The sequence below is a fragment of the Eschscholzia californica genome, unplaced genomic scaffold (genome assembly GCF_041429995.1).
Source record: "Eschscholzia californica isolate CP2 unplaced genomic scaffold, dmEscCali1.0.p SCAF_1, whole genome shotgun sequence".
NCBI lineage: Eukaryota > Viridiplantae > Streptophyta > Magnoliopsida > Ranunculales > Papaveraceae > Eschscholzia > Eschscholzia californica.
Genome location: NW_028238198.1, coordinates 49,452,165 through 49,475,665, shown reverse-complemented (window position 1 = coordinate 49,475,665; position 23,501 = coordinate 49,452,165). Strand labels below are relative to the sequence as shown.

Genomic DNA, 23,501 nt, shown 5'->3' with positions numbered 1-23,501 from the left:
GGGCCTAATTCATATCTTCAATCTTGCATGCCTGTAGATTTGATGCTAGTGTTTTCATTAGTATAGTTATCTTTGTTTCTTAGGCTAGTTCTCCGAGTGCCTCTTCTTGTTATTTCTTAGTGTTCTTTTCTTTAGTTCATCCCGTTGAACGATTTTATGCTCATTTTTTCTTAGCTTGCTTGTGTCCCTTTTACAACCTTTGTATCAATCTTAGAGTAGCTTATGTGAGGCATACTATCTGTGTTTAGAGTAATTTGTAATTTCGATCTTTGATAATTAGTATATGCTAGAGTAACAACTTAGTATGTAAGGAAGTAATTAGTAGATATATTAATGTTCTAACCATATTTGTCATCTGTTTAGCTATATTTCTTTTATGCTTATGTTGAAAATCTAAGCTTTTAGTACTTCCTTTGTTCATTGACCTGTCTGTTATACTCAGGATCGTAACAACTTTAGAGTTTTTGGAGAGATACATGAAATAACGTGTTTCTTTAGTGCTAACCTCTTCAACCTCTACTGTTGGTGCCTTTAGATACCCAGGCGTTCTTTCACTCTAACTAGAAGATAGCTTACCACCATTAGCTTTAATAGGACATAGAAATAACTTTTAATTCTCATCAGTAATTAGGGTAGAGGACCATAAGTTTCTGATAGAGGCCTTAGACTTTTGGGTGTTATTAGGATTGGTCTATCTAGAGTGTGCCTTTATAATTCCTTACTAGCTTTACTAGTCTCCTGGCAGACCCCACGAGGTGATTTTAGCATCTCACTTAGTGCAGTAATTAGGGTAGGGGACCATAAGTTCTTTGCTTGAGGCCTTAGAAAATTGGGGCTTTATAAGGGTTAGTCCTGCTAGAGGGCGCCCCTAGATTTCCTTACAATCGCTAATTCTTTAACCTCATCCTTAAGTTCTTCGATTGAGGCCTTAGACATCTGGGCTTTATTAGGGTTAGTCAAACAAGCAGGTGCCTCTAGAATTCCTCCAAATTTCATTAGTCTCCTGGCCGACCCCGCGAGGTGCCTTTAGTGTCTCACTTAGTTCAGGAGCCGGGTGAGAATTTGTATCAGTACAACTACTAGGTAGACTAAGATGATCAATAATTTAGGGCCTAAAGTCCTTAGTTGGAATGTAAGAGGAATCTCTACTTTTAGTACTCGTAAACACCTTATGAGCCTGATCAACAGGCATAACCCAGACATCATCTTCATAGCCGAAACAAAAACAAAATCATATAACATCAAAAAATATTTTAAAATTAACAAACACTATGATCACTTCTTCGTTGAGCCGACCAATAAATCTGGGGGCCTAGCGATGTTTTGGAATCACAACCTTAACCTTAAAATCCTATACTCGGATAATAATATGATTCACACGGAAATCTATAATAGCAATAAATACCCTGAATATAGTATTACAGGATTTTACGGTAGCCCATACCATAAAAACAAACTTAAACCATGGAAAATCTTAAATAATCTCAAAATTCAAGATGAGATTCCTTGGGTTGTCATTGGAGACCTTAATGTTATCCTGGATGTCCAGGATAAAGATAAAGGCAAGGCGACCTCGAACTCTAACACTCACAAAATTCAATCATATATTAACAACCTTAATTTAACAGATATGGGTTTTAAAGGTTATCCTTATACGTGGAATAATAGACAATTTGGAGAAAACTTTATTCAGGAAAGATTAGATCGAGCCCTAGCCAACCTCCCCTGGCTTCAAAAATTCCATCTTTCTAGTATCTCTCACCTGGAAACTGTAGGTTCCGACCACCTACCAATTCTCTTAGCAGACACAGACTTAAGCTGCAACAAACCTAAACCCTTTAAATTTATTCGTACCTGGATGTCCCACCCTGATTGTCACAAGTTTATTTCGGACAAATGGACTAATCATCAGAATATTCAAGTTAACCTTAAAAATCTCAGTAGACACCTTACGAAATGGAACAAAACGGTCTTTGGAAACATAGAGAATAACATTAAAGAATTAATCACACAGCTTAATAACATAACTACAAAAAAAGAATTCAACGTAATAAATAATCAACTGGAAGAATTGTATAGGCTTCAAGAATCCTTATGGAAAGAAAAATCTAGGAACAACTTTCTCTCAGTAGGAGATAGAAACACCAAATTTTTCCACTCTCAAGCCATACAACGTAATAGGACAAATAAAATTATAGCCATTAAAGATACCAATGGTGAGTGGCAGGAAGGATTAGAAGAAATCCAAGCTATTTTTACCTCACATCTTCTCACTATTAGTTCTTCTCAGGGTCATAGTAATAATCACTCCATTCTCAATCTTTTCCAACAAATTATCACGCTAGAACAAAACATAGAGCTTAATAAAATCCCCGACCAGGAAGAAATTAATAGTGCTATTAGTAGCCTTAAAAAAGAAGCGGCACCGGGTCCCGATGGATATCCCCCCTACTTCTTCCAATCTAATTGGGAAACTGTTAGTCCCAATATTTACAGATTAGTTCAAGAATTTTTTGAGACAGCTGAGCTTCCACAAGACACTAATCATACTCATATATGCCTCATCCCGAAAACCACAACCCCCCAAACGCCAGCCGACTATAGACCCATTAGCCTTTTAAACACCACCTATAAGATTATTACGAAAATATTGGCTAATAGATTCAAACACTCGCTTCATAATATCATCTCCCCTTTCCAGGCGGCTTATGTCCCAGGTAGAAAAATCTCTGATAATATTATCATGGGGCAGGAAATCATCCATTCTCTCAAAACCATGAAAGGTGCTACGGGTTACTTTGGACTTAAGCTGGACATGTCCAAAGCTTTTGATAGGATAGAATGGAGTTTCCTAACAGAAATCTTGTCTAAATTGGGTTACTCGGATCATTGGATCAATATGATTGCCCAATGCATTACAACCTCCTCAATGGCGGTTTTAGTCAATGGGCGTCCTGGTCCCATTTTCCACCCCTCTATAGGAATCAGACAAGGATACCCCCTCTCCCCTTTTTTGTTCACTCTAGCTATGGAGGGGCTTAGTCGTCTGCTTAAAGAGGAACAGGATAGAAATAATTTCAAAGGTTTTCCTACAAAAAACCCTAATCTCTCCATCTCTCATCTTCTCTTCGCAGACGACTGCATTATTTTTGGTCGTAACTCTCTAGATAATATCCATACACTCAAGACTATCCTTAATACCTTTTGCAACGCGTCTGGACAAATGATCAACTACGCAAAATCTAACATTTTTTACTCTAAAAACTCTCATCCTAAATTCAAACGTATGATTATGCGTTCTCTAAAAGTAAAATACGCCTCCACGTCGGAGAAATATCTAGGAACACAATTATTCATAGGTGCTAATAAAAAGCAAATTTTTAATGATATTCTCCATAAAATAAAAATGAAATTAGACAAATGGAATCACAGTTTTCTCTCTCAAGCGGGTCGCACTATAGTCATCTCGACTATAGCCGCGACCGTACCCCGATACCAAATGCAATGCTTCGCCCTTCCCAAGGGCATATGCAAAAGCATTACGACTTTGCAAAAGTCGTTCTGGTGGGGTAAGTCCAAAGGCATATGTACCAAATCTTGGTCTTCGATATGTCTTCCAAAATACATGGGTGGTCTTGGAATCCACCCCCCAGAGCTGGATAACCAAGCGATGTTGAGCAAATTAGCTTGGAGAATTAAATCTGAACCGGAGTCCATGTGGGTTCAGCTTTTGAAAGCCAAGTACTTTGATAATACAGATAACCCAGGCCCGGCGAAATCCCATCATTCCTGGATTTGGAAAAATATTAATAAATATCTCAATATAATAGGAAATTACACGATGTAGGAAGTACACAACGGAAAAAGTATAAATATTTGGACTGACAATTGGATCCCCACGCTCCCATCTATTCCCTATAACCAGAATTCTAACCTAAATAAGGTATCTCAGCTCATGGACCAAGGTAACTGGAACGAAAACATCCTTAACAATGAATTCGATAACGAGACTAAGAATCTTATTCTAGCGATCCCGATCTCTATAGATAGTGAAGATCAAAGGAAATGGACTCTTACCAAATCAGGAAAATTTAGTGTCAAATCCATGTACCAACACCTATGTATCAGTATGAATACACCCCAACCCCAATCCCCTAATTGGAACTTCCTTTGGTCCCTACCGGTTGTTCCCAGGGTAAAAATGTTTTTATGGAAAATTTGTACTATAGCACTCCCAGTTAGGGATAGGATAGGAAAATACATTTCATGGACCAAGGTAACTGGAACGAAAACATCCTTAACAATGAATTCGATAACGAGACTAAGAATCTTATTCTAGCGATCCCGATCTCTATAGATAGTGAAGATCAAAGGAAATGGACTCTTACCAAATCAGGAAAATTTAGTGTCAAATCCATGTACCAACACCTATGTATCAGTATGAATACACCCCAACCCCAATCCCCTAATTGGAACTTCCTTTGGTCCCTACCGGTTGTTCCCAGGGTAAAAATGTTTTTATGGAAAATTTGTACTATAGCACTCCCAGTTAGGGATAGGATAGGAAAATACATTGATAACAACAGAATCTGCCCGAATTGTAATGAGATAGAATCCATAGAACATGCTATCCTTCACTGTCCCCTGACAAAAAATATTTGGTTCTATTTTAACATAATTTCTGAAAATACTATATCTGTTCGAGATTGTATTTTCTCCTGGGAAATAAATGACCAGAATGCTTACACAATTAACAACATTCATTACGCTACCATTATGTGGAACATATGGAAAATTAGATGTGACCATTGCTTTCAACACGAAATCAACACGCTAGATACAATTAGTACCATCATTACGACTTTCCCACAAATTCAAATAGTGAATGAAACAAAAACCAAAACAAAACAAGGAAAATGGATCCCCCCTGGAACGTCCTTTTTAAAGATCAATGTAGACGCATCTTTTATAAACACACAAAGTATCACAGGTATCAGTCTTATCGTCCATGATAATGAATCTAAGTTGGTCGAAGCGGCATCATACACCTCAAGAAGTAGAAACGCGGAGGAAGGTGAGGCTATTGCAATCCTCAAAGGAATACAATGGGCAGAATCTCATGAATATAAAAAAATCATTATCGAAAGTGACAACATTAATATCATAAAATATCTTCAGAAAGGAAAGAACAATATTCAATGGCAATCCCTAATACATATCAAAAGAATCCAGGAAATAAAAAAGAGATTAGAAATAGTGAAATTCTCTCATACAAGCAGGAAATTTAATCAAGCAGCGGACAAATTGGCAAAATGGGCAAGAAAGAAAAACAGATCGAAGGTTTGGAAACAAGTACCTTATTTTCTTTGTAAATTGTATTGTAATAGAATTCTTATTTCTATCTAATATATATCATCTTTCAACAAAAAAAAAATGAACAATACCTCACCGGCATAGATACTTGCCCTATTCAATATTAAAATTAAAACAACAATCATTCAAAATTAAAATTGGAACAACAATCATTAATATTTAAAATATTAAATTTTATAAATATATTCTATTTAGTATTCAAATCATTAAGATTTAAAATATTAAATTTCATAAAAATATCCTAATTAATCTTCTAATCTCATGATTTTCTTTTTCAATATTTTCTTTATAAATATATAGGTTATAAAAGTATGAAACTTATCTAAAAGATTAAGTTTTTGAATCTTTTGGTATCAATTATTTATGGTTATTAATTTTATCAATAAAATATCATTATTCGCTTAAATTTCTTTGATTGTAATTTATGGAAATGATTTTTAGACCTCTTAAAGTAAATCCTTGATACGCTACTGATACTCTTAAAGTTTAAATTTAAAATTGTATATGGTTTGAATAAGGAGTCCAAAAATAAATATAGAATACTTTTAAGGAAATATTTAAAAAAAAACATATACTTTAAGAAATCAATGTTTAAAATATTTATAGACTAATCAAAATTCCATATTAAAAATTCAATAATACCACGAAATTAAGAAGAGTGTAGTGATTTTTTATTTATTTAAAAAACAATTCAATCCACCAAAAATTCACTACAATCACTATTAGCTATAATTGGTGTTTCCAAGAGTCTGAGTTTAATTCGAAACTCAATTCACCAATAAAAGTCAGAACTTAAATTTCTTTGATTGTAATTTATGGAAATGATTTTTAGACCTCTTAAAGTAAATCCTTGATACGCTACTGATACTCTTAAAGTTTAAATTTAAAATTGTATATGGTTTGAATAAGGAGTCCAAAAATAAATATAGAATACTTTTAAGGAAATATTTAAAAAAAAACATATACTTTAAGAAATCAATGTTTAAAATATTTATAGATTACCTAATCAAATTTCCATATTAAAAATTCAATAATACCACGAAATTAAGAAGAGTGTAGTGATTTTTTATTTATTTAAAAAACAATTCAATCCACCAAAAATTCACTACAATCACTATTAGCTATAATTGGTGTTTCCAAAAGTCTGAGTTTAATTCGGAACTCAATTCACCAATAAAAGTCACAACTTAAAAGCAATCTCCAACTTCTGGTCATAGCATCTTTCAATATACCCCTTGCGTGACTGACTGCACAACACTACGGTGAGAGGTTAGTGAAGCACTGTCGTAGATCGGCAGCAACCTGCTCACAGTTTCTCACAGCGTTGTTGTGTTCCTCTAGCTTCTGCTTTTTCGCCCAGCCTCTCAAAGATATTGCTTCAAGATCCAACACCACCTCTTACTATACAAGCTGGTCATAGTAAATAATTGCAGAGTTCAGGTTGGTACCAGCCATCAACTCATTCTTGCTTTCCAAATCCTCCCATTCCAACCGGGGCCGTATTTGGGCCTAGTTCATCCCGACCACGATCATTTTGTAATCGATTAACAACATGGCATAACAAGAGAGACAAAGAAATCAGAAAACCCGGACAATTAGCTCGCCGGGTCACGTAGATTTGTAATTCGGCTAATAAAGTTATGAATTTTATGTCGACTCTTTTGTGGTTTTGCTTTTCGACCCCATTGAAGCAATGACTATGCTACAAGATATACAGAAATGGAAAGACGAATATACAATACGTTCATAATTGGTTGATTTGATCGAAAAATGTGCCCTAGGGCACGACAGTTCTATCAATCAAATTATTACTTATTTTCTTTTGTTTCATTTTTCTCTTAAATCAGTTATTTTATTGAGAGATATATAAAGATTTTCAATTTCTTTTTTTAGCCCTTACATTTTATTTTGTTTCATTTTTTTCTTAAATTAGTTATTTTATTTAGGACATGATTATTTTTTTTATGTTATTTTATTTCTAAGAAGGACTATAATTTATTTCTAAGGTATAGCCCGTGGCACGGTGAAATTCTTATACTGCGCTTACATATTTTCCGTTTTTACTTACTTTTTTTTTTAAATCTTGTCATTTATTTTTTTCTTAAATTAGTTATTTTGTTGAGAGAGAGAGAGATTTTAATTTTTTTTTTCTAACCCTTATAATTTCTTTTGTTTCATTTTTTTCTTAACTTAGTTATTTTATTTCTAGGAATGACATATTTATTTTTTTAAATAGGTAACTTTATTTCTAGGAAGGACTATATTTGAAAATTTGGGAGGGCTTTAGACAATATCCTTTATTAAAAAAGGATGTTTGTCCCAGTCAGCGTTTCCCTACTGTTTTATTATATAGATATAGATGATTGTGTCAAATAAGTAAATAAAACAACTTTGGAAATTTTGCATTGGAAGCGATCTAAGGATGCTTCAAAACATATTTCAACAAGTATAAGATAATGATTTCAAAGAAAAAAACAAGTATAAGATAATGGACAACATGGGGGTTCAAGAGGCCAAATGTTGGCCTTTTCATGTACTTACTATGGTTTTAAGAAAGGAAGGATGTTCACATGGAAAACTTACGTACACTTACCATTTCTACTTGCCACCCTCACATTCCCTCTGGCTTGAACAAAAAGTACCGTAGATGTGAGTGTCTATAAGAAAACAGTTAGTGCATTTAAAATTTCCATGTTCATATTTGTTGAGGTTTCGTATGGGCCGTAATGAGCCCTTAGTCCGGTAAACGCAAGTTCAAGATAATCCTGGCCCAACTGGATCTTAACTCAGACGAAAAATTAAAGCCACACGCCTGGAAGGATTTTTTTTCAGATTGGACTTAAAAGTCATTACATTCAGTGGCATTGATACGCGACCGAATATAATATGCAAAACATCATGAATTTACATAAACACTGTAACCGTCAATTAAGACATCTTGGACCCTAAAGGTCATATAAAGAACCCCAAGGTCAGAGGAACTGAAAACACATCTACTCCTACCTCTACTTTATCTATTTGCCTAAATTACAAGCTTTGAACGTTAGAATGCACCTAACTAGCAACCCCATAAAGTTTTAGAGACGCCCCGAAAAATATTAAAGACACCTCCATAAGATAATTTGGGGAGAAAATGTGAGAAAAAAATGCGCCTTTAACACTATCATGTTCAAAACTTTCCACAACACTATTTTCACATTCATTTTAACCTTGTTCAAGATCACTCAGTATTGTCAACACTTACTAGGCCTAGTGGTTGAAAGTATAGACATAAACCTCAAAATCCTCCTAGGTTCGATTCTCAGAGGAGATGGAATGTATGGTTTATTGAACTTGCGTTATTAAAGTATAAACAATGTAATAACTTTGTCTGGAGGAGATGGAATGTATGGTTTATTGAACTTGCGTTATTAAAGTATAAACAATGTAATAACTTTGTCCGGCTTTAGGCCTCTTTCATGTTATTGGCCTTTCGGCCTCTCTCTCATGTTATTGGCCTTTCGGCCTCTCTCATGTTATTGGCCTTTCGGCCTCTCTCATGTTATTGGCCTTTCGGCCTCTCTCATTACTGGTTTAACTTAGGCGACAATCGCGCTTATCACATCTTCACGATGTAGCAAGAACATTTTCAGATTTAGGGGCTTCACCATCTTCTTTCGATCTGGACCCTCGGATGAGAACTTCAACCATATGCTTACTCGCTTCCTTCGCATATAGTTGTAGTGCTGAACTCCCATAGGGCTCCCTCTCATGGTGCTCACTTGCAGTAGCAAAAGCCGCATCTTCTATTTCCTTTGCATTTTCCTTGGCTTCCTCACTATTCAAGAGACCATATTTACTGGAAATAATAGATGGGGTAGACAAGAACTTGGTCATCCTATCAACAACCATCAACCTTGTACTCTGGCTAGGTGGCCATAATTTAATTGAAAGTGAACGTTGTTGCTCAAAATTCTGGGGTTTTTTCTCCATGTTCACCTGAAAAAGAGATACGAGAAACAACGATAAGACAAGCATCACCCTTGTATATTATCTCAATCAAGAAGACAAGAACTACTTGGTTTCTAGGTTATTTCACTGTGCAATGGACATATTAGGTGCAGTTTGAGGGTTCAGTCGACCATGAACAGTGAAGAGAAGAAAAACAAAAAAAAAATAAAGAGAAGAAGAAGAAAACGGAAAACAACAATAACCTTATAAGTTGGAGAACTGATTTGGGAGCTTGGATCTTTGGAGAAGAACAAGTAGAAGAAGATGACCGTCGAACAAGAATCTCTCTCTATTCTCTTTGAACGATTAGGGCAAAAGTGAAGAGAGGGAGTCTGATTTCTATATTTGAGTGGGCTTGGGACCTAAATTCTCCATTTTGCTCAAGGCACCCTGCCGTCCCTCCTCAATTCTCATCTCCTCGGAGTTTCCCCTCACCGAGCAAAGGCGCTCAGCTCACTCAGGCCACGGTTCGCCAACTAGGGGAACTCGCCTCCAAAGAAGGCGGTCCGCCGCTTTTCAGAACTTGGCAGCGCCGAGGCGTTGGAAAAAAGAAAGTGAAAATGGAATTGTAGTTGGATGGAGGAAAAAAACAGTAGAAGACGAACTACACATTAGTGTTGGAAAACCTAGGGCAACAATATAACAAAACACTTTCAGGCAACACACACACCAAAACCCTAATTCCCATCATACAAGTATGAACAATCAATCAAAAGTTTGGTTATCTACACAATTCTAACAAAATACATGCAACACCTAATTTTATAAATCCTTAAAATTTTAAGAACTTTTTCTTAAAAAATTCTGGAATGCAAAACTCAATTTAGATCTCTAAGATGATGTACCGATAGTTAAATATAAATGTCTGTAGTAAGATATATTTGATTTTCCAACTTTTCGTTTTTAATATTTAGATCAAAACTCAGTCTTCATGTATCTTTAAACTAAATAATTATTTCTTTATAGAAATGATTATGTCACATAAGTAAACAAAACAACTTTATAAATTTTGCATCCGAGATGATCTAAGATTGCCTCAAAACATATCTCAACACGTCCGAGACAATGGAGAATCGTTGGGGGTTTAAGAAGCCAAACATTGGCCTTTTCACGTACTTATTATGGTTTTAAGAAGGGAAGGATGTTCATATAGGAAATTTATTATTTCTACTTGCCACACTCACATTTCCTTTGACTTGAACAAAAAGAACCTTACATGTGAGTGTCTGTAACAACACAATGAGTGCATTTAAATCTCTCTGTTCTTATTAGTTGAGGGTTTTATATGGGCCGTCTGGCCCGTCTCAAATGAGCCCTTAGCCCGCATAAGCAAGTTCAAGATAATACTGGCCCGAGAGGCTGCATCTTAACTTAGACGAAATATATTAAAATCACACGCTTGGAAACATTAGAATGCACCTAACTTGCACCTCCATTAAGTTTTAGAGACGCCCAAAAAATATTAAAGGCACCTCCCCAAGATAATTTTGGAGAGAAAATGTGAGAAAAGGAGGCGCCTTAATACTGGCTCGTTTAGAACTTCCTAAAATACTAATTTTCACATTCATTTTAACTCGTTCAAAATCACTCAATATATCGTTTATTGCACCTGTATGACTACATTACCCTTAGATATACCTCACAATGTAATAACACGTATTCTCATATATTAAAACAGATCGTCAGTTACTTGAGAGATATACCTTACCATTCAGTTTATGTTGAGATTTTGTTTTCGATCAGATCTAACGAATTACGGTATCTTAATATAAAATTATTTAATTATATTGAGTAACTATACCTAGAATCAATGGGTAAAATTAGTCTTCATGCCAATATGTCGTGGTACTTTTTTCATAAAGACAATTTGGGTTGTGTTCTTTGTTGAGTCCTGAAGTTAAAAACAAACTGAACAACTATGATAATGCTTCTCAAAAATTGGCAAATATAATTGGAGTATTCAAGAATCCAAAGATAAGATCTTGGATTCTTGTAAGGTCTAGAATAAACCGAACTATAATCCTAACACACCAAGAAAAAAAGAAGGGTGAAAATAAGTCTAAAGGTGGGGTCAAAAGTCAATAGGGGTGTACTAAATGTAAATAAATGATATTAGTGGACCATTTTCAAATTATTAATGAGTGTGGGGTAAGGCCTGAAAAGTGTCAGTCCTCGGCCCAGCTTCACGAGCTACATGAGAAATATTTAAGAAACCAAACTCTCACAATCATATTCATATTTGATTATCCATCAACATTTATGTGTTATTGACTTCCAAAAAAACCCCAACAATTAGTATTTTGTATGGTTTATGCCCACATGTTTATAAATCAACACTAAAATTCAAGAAATATTAGAATAGTCCAAGAATAATTTTTGGTTAATTTGTTAGACAAATCTCATTGCTTATGTCCTCCACATTCCACAACAAACCCTAACGACTCAAGTAGCTTGTTGTCACTCTCTCCAGTAATTATAGACAGGGATGGATCTACCTTACCACTATGGTAGGTTATAACTGCCCCTGACTTTACAAAATTCTTAATGAGATAGAAATTTAGTTTGCCCTAAAGTGAATTAATAATGTTGTGTATGTAATATAACAAAATACAAATATTTCTCCAATTGTTGAGGAATCCGACTATATTTTGGAAGAAGTGTGAGCTCACAAGTTCGAGACAAATCTTTTTTTTATGAACTTATTGTATACATAGTTGGAGATCTAAATAGTTCAATTTCACCGTTACTTCTCGTAAATCTTTTCTTCCCTCTTAACTCTTTCTCTAGGATAGAATTTAGTTTTTAAGGATATTTAGTTCTGGCCTATTTATCTTTCTTTACTCTTTCTAAGTTAAGATGCAATTTAAACAAAATTATATACATTCTATTCCGCTCTAAATTAGGGTTTACATGTTACAATCTAAACGAACTATGAGCTTTTTTGCAACAAAGAAATTGAAAATTTAAGGTCTTCACTTTGTCGATGAAGACTCTCAAATTCTCTTTTTCAATTTCTTTTTGAAATCATTTTTTTGATTTATTTCGTTAATCATAAAATATGTTAGGATTTTGGAGCTTTTATTTCTTTTCCTTTTGTTTCTCATTAAGGCACAAATTACCAACAGCGAATGTTGATGGAATTTCTTCATTTTCTGGAAGTATGAAATTTTCTTTGTGAAACACAAGTGATCTTCGATTAGCCATCTTCAATGGTGTGATTTTGATTTCCTTTGAGGTTCAAGTGGTGGGTTTGGCTTTTCGCTAATGACCAAATATGAATCATCGAAAATATTGAAGTGATTGATTATGACATATTAAACTTGTCGTAAAAAAGTCAAATTTAAATGAAGTTTTGTAGTAAATTCGGCTGAAGTTTTAGCTTCTCCTCAATGTAAACCCTAGATCGACCAATGGTTTTAAATAGAAAAAGGTGGACAAACAATTATAACCCATAAACTTCAAAATTGATTGTTGAGGCAACTTTTGTATGCTATTGATATTTTTCTACATGACATGAAGTGTACCTACACTTTGAAAGCATTTTTTGAAACTTTTGTAGGAAACATAACATTTCTCACATAGTACCACTACAACTAATATCTTTCATTTCGTGGCACCATAAGAGTCAAGTTGATATTTGATTTGAAAGTTCTACTCACAAATTACAATTTACACCCACTAAAAACGAGGGCATCGAATCATGATCATTAAAATGGGTCGTGCCCTAATGCAAACCACATCCAACCATCAGATAATGATCTTCATTGATCAGATATCAGATGGTAAGGGGGAAAGATTCCTTCACAGATAGTGCTGAATTCCAATGCTCTGGACAAATTGATTATATGTCACAAAATCAACCATACAAGACAACATTGGTTTCTAACTTAGGAAATTTGAGCTAAAATGAACTAACTACAATGCATATACAAAACAAACAAATCCAATTTAATAAGCTTTCATTTTATGTTTGAATATGAGTTAATGGGTGTACATATTCATATGTTGTTGCGACAGAATCGAGTAAACTAAGAAAAGCATTAGGAAATAACTAACCACACAGAACACAAAAGATTTACATGGTTCGGTTGGTGAGACATACTCCACGACGACAATGACGAGATAATTTCCACTATGATAAGCAACTAGATGATGTGGTGTTAAGGGACCCACTTAGATGGAACCACGTGTTGGTGTTCGTTAGGAGGACAATTTCCCAAGATCGTGTATCTTCTGACACTAGCAAATCCTCTGTTGATTGGTTGATCGTGTATGGAAAGCGGGTTTCTGACGTGAATTAGTCTTCCACGCCATTTAGCTCTTGTCAGGTTTTGCTTGAAGCTCGGCAAACTGTGTTTGCTTAATCAATTTCTCCACCCCAGGCCTCAGTTTTGGTCTGGGCATAGGTTGGGAAATTTGGGCGCGTTTCCACCTTCCCGGGCCGTTTGGCAAGACGGGACTTTAAGATGTCGGACCAACTCCAATAGACCTCCCTTACTATTACAACAGAGCTCTTCCCGGGGTTGACCTGGTTAATTTTAAAGTCAAGACAAAGCTTAAGACACCTAGGACATTCATATCAAGCTCCTGTTTACGGATTTAATTGTCAAAGTTCTTTTGAAAAAAGAATTCGTCCACCACCGTTCGTTGTAGCGGTTGGACATCCTCTTAAGCCCACGAGGTCTTGGGATCGAGTCTCGATGAAAATAATTTATCACCAAGATTTATCCAATGTAATTAAGCAATAAATAAAGTTGATCTAGGAACAGATGGGCTTTCAGGCCCCTGCCAATGACTCTAAAGGTCTTTGTATGGCCTTTAGGGTTCAAGATGTCTTAATATGGCGGTTAAAGTGCTCATCCAAATTCATGATGTATTGCATATTATATTCATGATGTATCTGATAAGAACCTAAGTCATTCTCTAGGCCAACCAAAGATAAACGTAATACTAATAGAAAATTTTATTAATAACTTCAAGATTTATATTCATATCCTAACTACCATGAACTCAGCCATATATATAGGCTACAACCAGACAAATTAGACTCTAACTAGGACTCCTAATTAGACTTCAACTAGGATTCAATAGTTAGAAATATAGAAGTATAGGAACTCCTAAATTACTTTTTTTTTTTTGTTGAACTACTCCTAAATTACTTAGAAACTCTAAAATATAGAAACTCCTAAGATTAACTATGAAATATCTTCCAAAAGATAGAAACTCCTAATATTAAATAACTATAGAATATCTTCCAAAATATAGAAACTCCTAAATTAAATATAGAGAATATCTTTCTCTAACATTCCTCCTCCCTTGACAGTATCCTTGTCCTCAAGGATGTTCTCGATCATAGTTAACACCGGGTCTCCCTCATCTTCGACAATTGGTATTTCATCATCAATCGCAATATTGAGGAAAAGTGCCTTCTTCAAAACAGAAACATGAAAAACAAGATGAATTTTAGTTCCCTCTGACAATTCCAAACGATACGCTACTAGACCGATTCTTTCTAGTATTTTGTATGGACCATAGTACTTTGGAGATAACTTCAGAGACACCCTTCTTACTGTAGAACTTCCCTTCTCAGAGCAGTTACTCTTGGTAGATGCTACTTGGTTGGAATATCCTCCATATATGATCAGTTTTGTTTCCTTTAGTGGATTGATGTTCATCGAACAGTTTGATCGAGGAGAAGGTCTAGGAACATTTTTTTCAATGTGAAATTCCTTCTTTTTCGATTCTTCTTTTTGTATATTCAACAGGATGGCATCGATGTCGTCTTCCTCTGAGATTTCTATGTTCTCTCTTTGAGCTTTCTTCTCCTCTACTTTGGTTGTTTTTCTCTCTGTCTTCTCCTTATCTTTTTCGGGCTCCTTAACCATATTTGAAAGACACTCAAATTCTTCTTGATATTCATAGTAGGACTCCGTTTGTCGCAATTTTGCTAATGCAGCCCCTGTATCTTCATACGTTGTTCTCCCGAAACGACCTACAACCGCTTCGACAAACTCTTTTCATGTACAAAAATATTTACCTCTTTTATATAATGACTCTTGGAATCCAATATTAAAAATAAATAAATTTATATTTTACGCTAAAATTCAAGACTATAAACAAGACAATTCTAAGAAGATCAACCCATTTTTATATACTAACCCATCAAACCAAATAACATCCATACAAAAAGAACTTCAAAAATGGTGAAAAGTTAGCTCTATAATATGGTTAAATCTTGAAGGTCCACACAGAATTTTGGGGAAAGTAGGACTTTGTAGGAACTCAGGTATCCTAAATTCTATGGTTACTTTCCCTTCATTTTTACTGGATCTAAATTGCTAGCTTACGGCCCAAAGTTTGGTTAAGAATTTTGTCATCAATACACCAAGTAAAATCTTCGATTCATGATTTATTTGTCTAAACAAACACCAAAAGGTTATTTTATTTTGAGTGTCTGAATTAACAGGGAACAATATAGACAAGTGTAAGGATGGAAAGTAACTTTTGAACAACTCTGATAGTGAATAGTATTGGTATTGAAGTAGTAGAAGAAGAAGATCTAGAAAGTAGATAGGAGAAGTTTTTATTTAGGTGCGGTGAATTAGAAGAAAAGGTTCACGAGAAACTTGGGCATATACTTATACCCCTCTCTCTCTCTATGCCAATGTCTAATTTATTCCTAGACTTAAAAGTGCAAAAGAAAACCATTCTTACTTCCTCCTCTTCGTCTTAGATTTGATATTGGTGATTATAATCCACTAACAGACCAACATGTGTACATTTCGAGTGGGCCCCAATTAGTGTATTGGTGAGCCGATTAATGTAAGAAGATTCAAACTTACACCTTATGCATCATGAATTGGTGTATTTGGATTTTATGAGAGTAAACATGTAGTTAAGTTGAACTTTAGCCCTATCTTTATAAAGGTATAAATTCGTAGTTGTTGTGCTTATACATTGTATTATTGTATCAATGTCATTGTAATGACTATCGTGATCAATATCTAAAAAGTAAGGTCGAGACTTTGGCCCAAAACATTTACTAAGTTGTCTCTTGCTCTCTAATTTTCATCATCATCTTCACCTTCACCTCACTTCAATTCCACAACTTCGTACCACCACAACTTGTCACCACCCCTATTTTCATTTTTCCCCATCCCATCACTAGAGAAGGGTGTTTAACCTCTTAAGAGGAACACCGCACTCCGTCTCACCATCAATGTGGGATTGTTTTGCAACAGACCCTCCTAAGACCACATCGCAGTGTTGGGTTTTCCTCCTACTGGGGACACTTAGTTGGGTTTGGTTTAGGAAACAAACCCGGACCCGAGTCGAGTTTCTTTGGGTCGGTTACTTATGACGGTGGAATTAGAGTTAAGGGGAAGTCTATAAATACTTCCTTAATCTTAATTAGAAGTAGAGAGCACAATTAGGAACGCACAAGAGAAGAGGGAAGAGAAGGAGTTTGCCGAAAAGAGCGGGACAAAACTTTTTTCAGCACGCACAGTCTTCGTTGTTCAGAAAATCCGACGGTGAGTTCTTCTCCGATTAAGCTGAAATTTGACAGAACTGTTCTTGACATATTCATCTAGTATTTGTGCCGTGGGATCGTTGATTGGTGGCCGGAATCCTAGTGAATTGAGGGTCGTTTTGGACTGCAAATTTCTGGGTTGTTTTGTTCTTTCTTGTGAGGGTTTCTCCATGTTTCTTCATGTTTGAGATTGATTCCTTTTTTGAAGTCTGGGTCTCGGGTGGACGTAGTCTGTAACTATTTTGCTTATTATAGTTGATTTGGTTGGACTACGAGTCCCGTGGTTTTTACTTCTCATATTGAGGAGGTTTTTCACGTTAAAAATCGTTGTCTTATTTACTTTCAGTTCTTTGTTTAATGCTCATACTATTCATCTATATTATCCTCGTAACTAACACAAAGGGGAAAAACTTATATTTCCGCTGCGTCGACTCGACCCGTTTTTGCGAACACGCAGTAGAGTGAATCGTGCTGATAATGTGTTATAGGATGATGGGGATCAACCTTCTGGGTTGCTAATGATATTGTCCGCTTTGCATACTTGGACTTCACGGTTTTAAAAAGTCTTACTAGGGACGTGTGCTTAACCTCTTAAGAGGAGCACCCACTCCGTCTCACCACCTATGTGGGATTGCTTTATAACAAATTTTTGTTTTTTTTATTGAAAGAACTTTAGTTTTATAATCCAAGACAGCGCTAAATGCATATGAAAATGGACAGATTTATTAGTGAAAAAACCTAACTATGAGAGAACATGACAACTTGTTGGACGTGAAACCCTACATCATTTCGTAGGAACCCATAAGAAATTGCCCATTCGGGAGGTTCTGCAATTTTCTTGATTAAACCGACATTGCCCTTCCCCTCCAAACACTTTTATTGTCTTTCTTTGTAGAAAATGCCAAATTTTAATAATCAATTATTGCAAAGTTTTTTTAGGCAAAAAGTTCACTATAGTTGGTATTAGTGCTATTTTTATCCCTCTTTCTCAACTTAAGAAAATCACATTTCCTTCTTCTTTTAATGTTTACTCCGTTTAAAAAACAATATCTCCAAAGTGTCCTACATCCCATCTGGATGGTGCTTTGCATGTTCTTTTGTAAGTGAAGATGTTATATTTTGTTTTATTAGTCTCACTCATCATCGTAATTATTATTTATGACATACATATAAATCGATTTTCTGAATTATAGAAAAGTAAATGAACGAATAAACTCACATTCATGTCAGACATTTTTTTGAATTGTAGAAAGTTAGATGAACGTACAAACTCACAATTGTCTTACAATTCATTGAGTTGTTTTTTGTTTCTTGCTCTCTTTTGTAAGGTTATAGATGATATCTTGTTTTATTAGTCTTAACCGTTTAATCTGCTAAGATATCCGACTCACATCAGACAGTTTTTCAAATTTTGAATGTTAAATAAATTGATAAAATTGCAACTCCTTGTCTAACATCATATAGATACGTATTGACATATGCTTACCCCCCATCTCAATAAAGCAACACACCAATAGTAAATCTCCGAAACTGGTGTTTTTCTCATTATCTAAAACTTAATTGTCTAAAACAAATCAACCCAAATTACCCATTCAAAAGAGATAGACAAATGCAAGTCTCAAACGGGAAATCGTAGTTGGTTACTTGGTTTGAAAATGGTTCGTGACACGTCGATCAGACCGTCTAGCACATGCTCATATCCTACATGAGTAATAGAATAAAGAGTTTTTGCACCTATAAAATGACTTTTACCCCTTGTCTTATATTGGAGGGTGAGCTTGGACGGTACATGTATCATCTTTGTACTTGGTTTGGCTATCCTATGCAAAATTCCAATTTCCTGCCATACCACACCACTAACCAAAACAAAGGAAAAGTGGCTTGTAATTCAAGTGAAAAAGAAGGGCTTTTAGCTAAGACTGTTATAACGTAAAGTGTTGGAAATAAAAACCAGCTGAGACAAAAGCCAGTAAAGATGAGATTGAGAGAAGTTCTTGAGAATCTCTCAGAGTAACGTTCAAAGCTATCCTTCTTTCTCTCTCTCTTTCTCTGAAAAGCCATTCAACTTTTCTCTCTCTAAAACTGTTTGACGCATACCCTCTATCTGTTTCTCTCACTACCTCTTACTGTTTTGCAGTCTTGCTGTTGGTACCTCTCTCTCTCTCTCTATATATATAGGTTTCTTTCTCAGGGTATCATTTTTCTGCTCTGTTCTTGTTCTTCTCTTGTTTACTTCTTTAAGTGAAAACCCAGAGAGAGAAAGAGAGAGAGAAGATGCTATCAAGGATAAATGAAGGTGTTTGGATGGAAGGAGGAGAAGAAGAAGACGCCATTTCATGGACAAGAAACAACAGCATAGGAGGAGGAGGAGGAGGAGGAGATGGAGGTAATGGTGAAAATCAGAAAGAAGATGACATGGGTTCTCTCTCAACCTTCAAATCAATGCTTGAAGATGACTGGTATCTAAACAGTAACCAAAACCCATCTCATCATAATTTTCAAACCATTCAAAATCACCAAGATATTAGAGATTTAACCTTCTCTCCAAACCCCATTACTCCTGAAAACCTACTCTTACAATCTGTTGATTCATCTTCTTCATGTTCTCCATCTTCAGTATTCAATCTAGATCCTTCACAAGTTCAATCGTTTTTACCACCCAAATCTAGTTTATGTTCACTTCTAAATGTTGTTTGCAACAACAATAACAACAACAACAACAACCCTTTTGATAATGGTTTTGATTTGGGTTGTGAACCTAGTTTTCTCATGGGAAATCAAACTTCAAATTTGACAGAACTCAATAATTTAATTTCACAGACACAAATGGGTACTCCTGATTTAAGCTCTAATACCCAATTTGCAAATAACCGTTTGATACCTTGGAATGAAAATGGCAGTAATGTTGGTACTAGTTTTAGTGCAATGGGTTTTACTGGTTTTGAAAATCCTGCAAATTCTATGTTTCTCAATAATAGGTCTAAAGTTTTGAGACCTTTAGAGATTTTTCCTCCTATTGGTGCACAACCCACACTTTTCCAAAAGAGAGCTGCTCTTAGACAGAATTCAGATAACAAAGGTGGGAATTTAGGGGTTCTGAGTTTAGATAATAAGGGGAAGAGAGAGATGGAAGAGAAATGGAGAATGATTAATGAAGAAGATGAAATGGATGAAATTAGTATTGATGGGTCAGGTTTGAATTATGATACTGATGAAGCAATGGAAAATAGTAATAAGATTGGTGAAAGTAAAAAGAATGGAGGAAACAATTCAAACCCAAATAGTACTGTTACTGGTGGAGATCAAAAGGGGAAGAAGAAAGGACTTCCAGCAAAGAATTTAATGGCTGAAAGGCGGCGAAGGAAGAAGCTTAATGATAGACTTTACATGCTTAGGTCTGTCGTTCCGAAAATCAGCAAGGTAATAATCTTCCATGTTTTGTAGTTCATAATGTTATTTATCATAAGTTGTTTCTGTACTTGAATTGATTGTTCTCTCAAGCTTGTAGTATTCCTTTCAGTATATCTCATGGTGCTTAGTGATGTGATCTATCTAAAAAAAGCAATTTCGGCTTATCTCAACAAAAATCAAGGACAAAATTTATTTCCTTTCCATGTTTCTATAAGTTCTTGCCCTGCCCATGAGATGAGTTATTTAGTACCTAAATCAAGCTAAGTAGAATCTATAACTTAAAATAACTTGCGCGGAAAACTTGAAGACAAGACACAAGATGTCTAAATTGAATCCTTGATCCATGATAATAATTTTCATGGTGTTAATAGCTTCATTTTATGTGGGTGTATTAAGCATTTTATGTCTCTTAATGGGTGCTTTATTTTGGTCGATTTCATCCTCGATTAAATGATTGTACTATGTGTTTGATTAACATACTTCAACAGATGGATAGAGCTTCGATCTTGGGTGATGCGATTGAATACTTAAAGGAACTTCTCCAAAGGATCAATGACCTTCACAATGAACTTGAGTCAACTCCTGCTGGTTCTTCATTGCCACCTTCTTCGAGCTTCAACCCTTTGACGCCAACACCACCAACCCTTCCTTGCCGTGTCAAAGAGGAACTCTGTCCAAGCTCATTGCCAAGCCCAAACAACCAAGCTCCAAGGGTAATCTCCCACCTATGTTGTTTCTGCAAAAAAAGTAGTATTTGCATTTAGAAATTCCAACTTGGTTGGATGGTATCATGCGTTGCTTAGCTTTCCACTGAACGTTGTTTATATTCTTGGTGGTGAGGATCTTGGTCCCTTTTAACAGCCATGCTATCAATTTCCTATATATGTACATATATGTCTAATTTCATCGTGAGGTTCACCTTCTTGATGAACTCTTTGTAACAAAAAAAGAGAAGTACAAAACCGTAATATATTATTAAGATTGAGTTTGGGATTGTTATTATGCGTAGAGTACGTTTTAGTTCTGTTCTTTTTCATTTCAAACTTGTCTAGTTATGTGCTTTTCTTTATAAGCAAATGCTTTTCAAAGTAGATTCGAGGAAGCAGATCAGATCAGATCGTGCTTTTCCTAGCTGTTTTTCTTTAAGCTGATTATCTATAATGCATAGTTAGGGAGGCACTCGAAGAAACTCTCAGTATGATACCAAAGCCAGCTGAAAAATCACTTGATCTTGTTCCTCTACAAAAACATCTGATCATGTTCCATCAATATATCTTTTACAAGTTTCCTTTTCTCTTTGTTTTTATTTTTAGATAGAATTACGTTTTTTGTTTTGAAGTTCTTTTTGGCAAATCTGTCGAGTAATTATCTTGCATAATACCTTCGAAAATTATCTTGCATGATAACATCATTATTTAGTTAAATAATTCTGATTTTTGAATTTGCAGGTTGAAGTGAGGGTAAGAGAAGGAAGAGCTGTCAATATTCACATGTTCTGTGGTCGGAAACCAGGTCTGTTGCTCTCAACAATGAGAGCTTTAGATGGCCTTGGGATAGATATCCAGCAAGCTGTTATTAGCTGCTTTAATGGGTTTGCTCTGGATGTTTTTCGAGCTGAGGTAACACACTCTAAACTCTTATGCATATAAAAGTAATCGGAGAAGGAGATAGTCCCACTCCCACTAACCAGAAAGCTGAACAAAGACATAAATAGAGAAAAACAGCCTGTATTATGAAGTTATCTGACGAAAAAGCGAGTTCGAAGAGTGTGGGTGGGGGATTAGTCCACTGTTTGAGAGAAAGTAAAATTGTAATGTAGCAGTCCATGGCCGCATAAACCCATAACTATGCCCTTACTGTTACAATGCAAAAACAGCTATTGCAACTTTTTCATAAAAGCTTACATTATTAAAGCATTGGAATAACCCCTTGGCCTCTTTATAGATCATTGTCCACATCAAAACTAAAGTTGCTTCAGTGAATATTAGAAGTGGTGGTACCACCATATGTTGGGTTTGTTCCAATAATTGTAGCCATCATGACCAACTCTATATACCTTTACGAACTCCTTCTTACATGGTTATGTACTCTTGGGATTCTCTCACCCTAAAAGCTAGCATTCCAAAATCGATGTGGACACAATCTCTCTTCTACGTATCAATTTTTAAACCTTGATAGACTATTGTGCCGAGACTTGTTACTTCTTAGGCCTGGGAGGTCTTAGACCTCTCTCACCTAAAAAGATAGTCGTAGAGGTAAAGTGTCCCCCCCCTCCCGGCACACTTATGAACTAGCCATGCCCCCTCCATAATAGATGTGGGATTACTCCAAGAGGTTTTGATTGCTAAGAATTTCAGCTTCTTATCTTGAATTAGACTTTGCAGATTCATGTCTTTTAAACTAAGCATATCTCTTTTTTTATCATTCGACAGCAAAGCAGAGAAGGATTAGATGTCCCGCCCGAAGAAATCAAAGCAGTACTCTTGAATTCGGCCGGCTTCCATGGTACAATGTAGTGCTCGTCGGCATATATCAGAGAAATCGTAGAGAACTAAAGAGGAGCATACCGAAAAAGCAGTAATAGTCTAAGATGGTTTTATCTTAAGTTTAGTATGTAAGAGCAATCTTCCTCTGTTAAGTCTTTAAGTAGGATGTCAAAAGCTTTTAAATTTGTGTAGGTTGAATTTGTGGTAGTTATAGGGAAGCTTTTCCCTTTGATCAGAGAGAGCCTGGAAGCACAGAAAACACCTTATTTCAGCAATTTTAACTTTAGAATAAAATTCTCGTGTTTTTAGATTCATTATCCTCTTAAGATGTGTTTGATTTATCTCATTCCTTTCCTCGAAAAAGATTCTCTCAAACTTCCGTTTTATGTGTTCGAAGTATCTTTATAATAAGAACGAAATCCCACTACAGGCGATTGATTTACATGTTATATATCAAAGAATTCTCAATGCCTGAAAAGAAAGAAAATCTTGGGAAGTCTGAATTCTACTCCAATGGAAAATGGTAGCTTTAACATCGATGATTACATCGGATAACAACACCCGGATACGGATTCTGAAATCCAAAATTTTGAATAAGTTTGTTCTTATCAAATACGAATTGTGATCGAATTTTGGATTTTGGATATTCGTAGACAGGCCTAGTCGAACAGACAAATGTAGTGTCTTCTTTCTGACAAGGTTGACGTTTC

At 35.4% G+C, this 23,501-nt stretch overlaps 2 protein-coding genes across 4 annotated transcripts in view; one reads left to right on the top strand and one right to left on the bottom strand.

The window, feature by feature from the left end:
* Positions 1–9,675, bottom strand: part of LOC147567354 (RAN GTPase-activating protein 1-like) — a 59,918-nt gene extending 50,243 nt beyond the window's left edge. For 2 of the 3 annotated variants that reach the window (XM_086653983.1, XM_086653982.1), the window contains exon 1: positions 9,567–9,671. The gene's annotated coding sequence lies outside the window, so the exon portion shown is untranslated. Of the gene's footprint in view, positions 1–9,566 lie in introns of all 3 variants that reach the window. The other variant, XM_086653979.1, reaches the window with a different exon arrangement.
* Positions 9,676–18,393: 8,718 nt separating this feature from the next.
* LOC147567353 (transcription factor ICE1-like) lies at positions 18,394–23,105 on the top strand. Its single transcript, XM_086653977.1, has 4 exons — positions 18,394–20,314; positions 20,794–21,018; positions 21,754–21,924; positions 22,738–23,105. Exons 1-4 carry the CDS (start codon positions 19,169–19,171, stop codon positions 22,819–22,821), a joined length of 1,626 nt encoding a protein of 541 aa, XP_086510103.1. The 5' UTR covers positions 18,394–19,168; the 3' UTR covers positions 22,822–23,105.
* Positions 23,106–23,501: the final 396 nt, after the last annotated feature.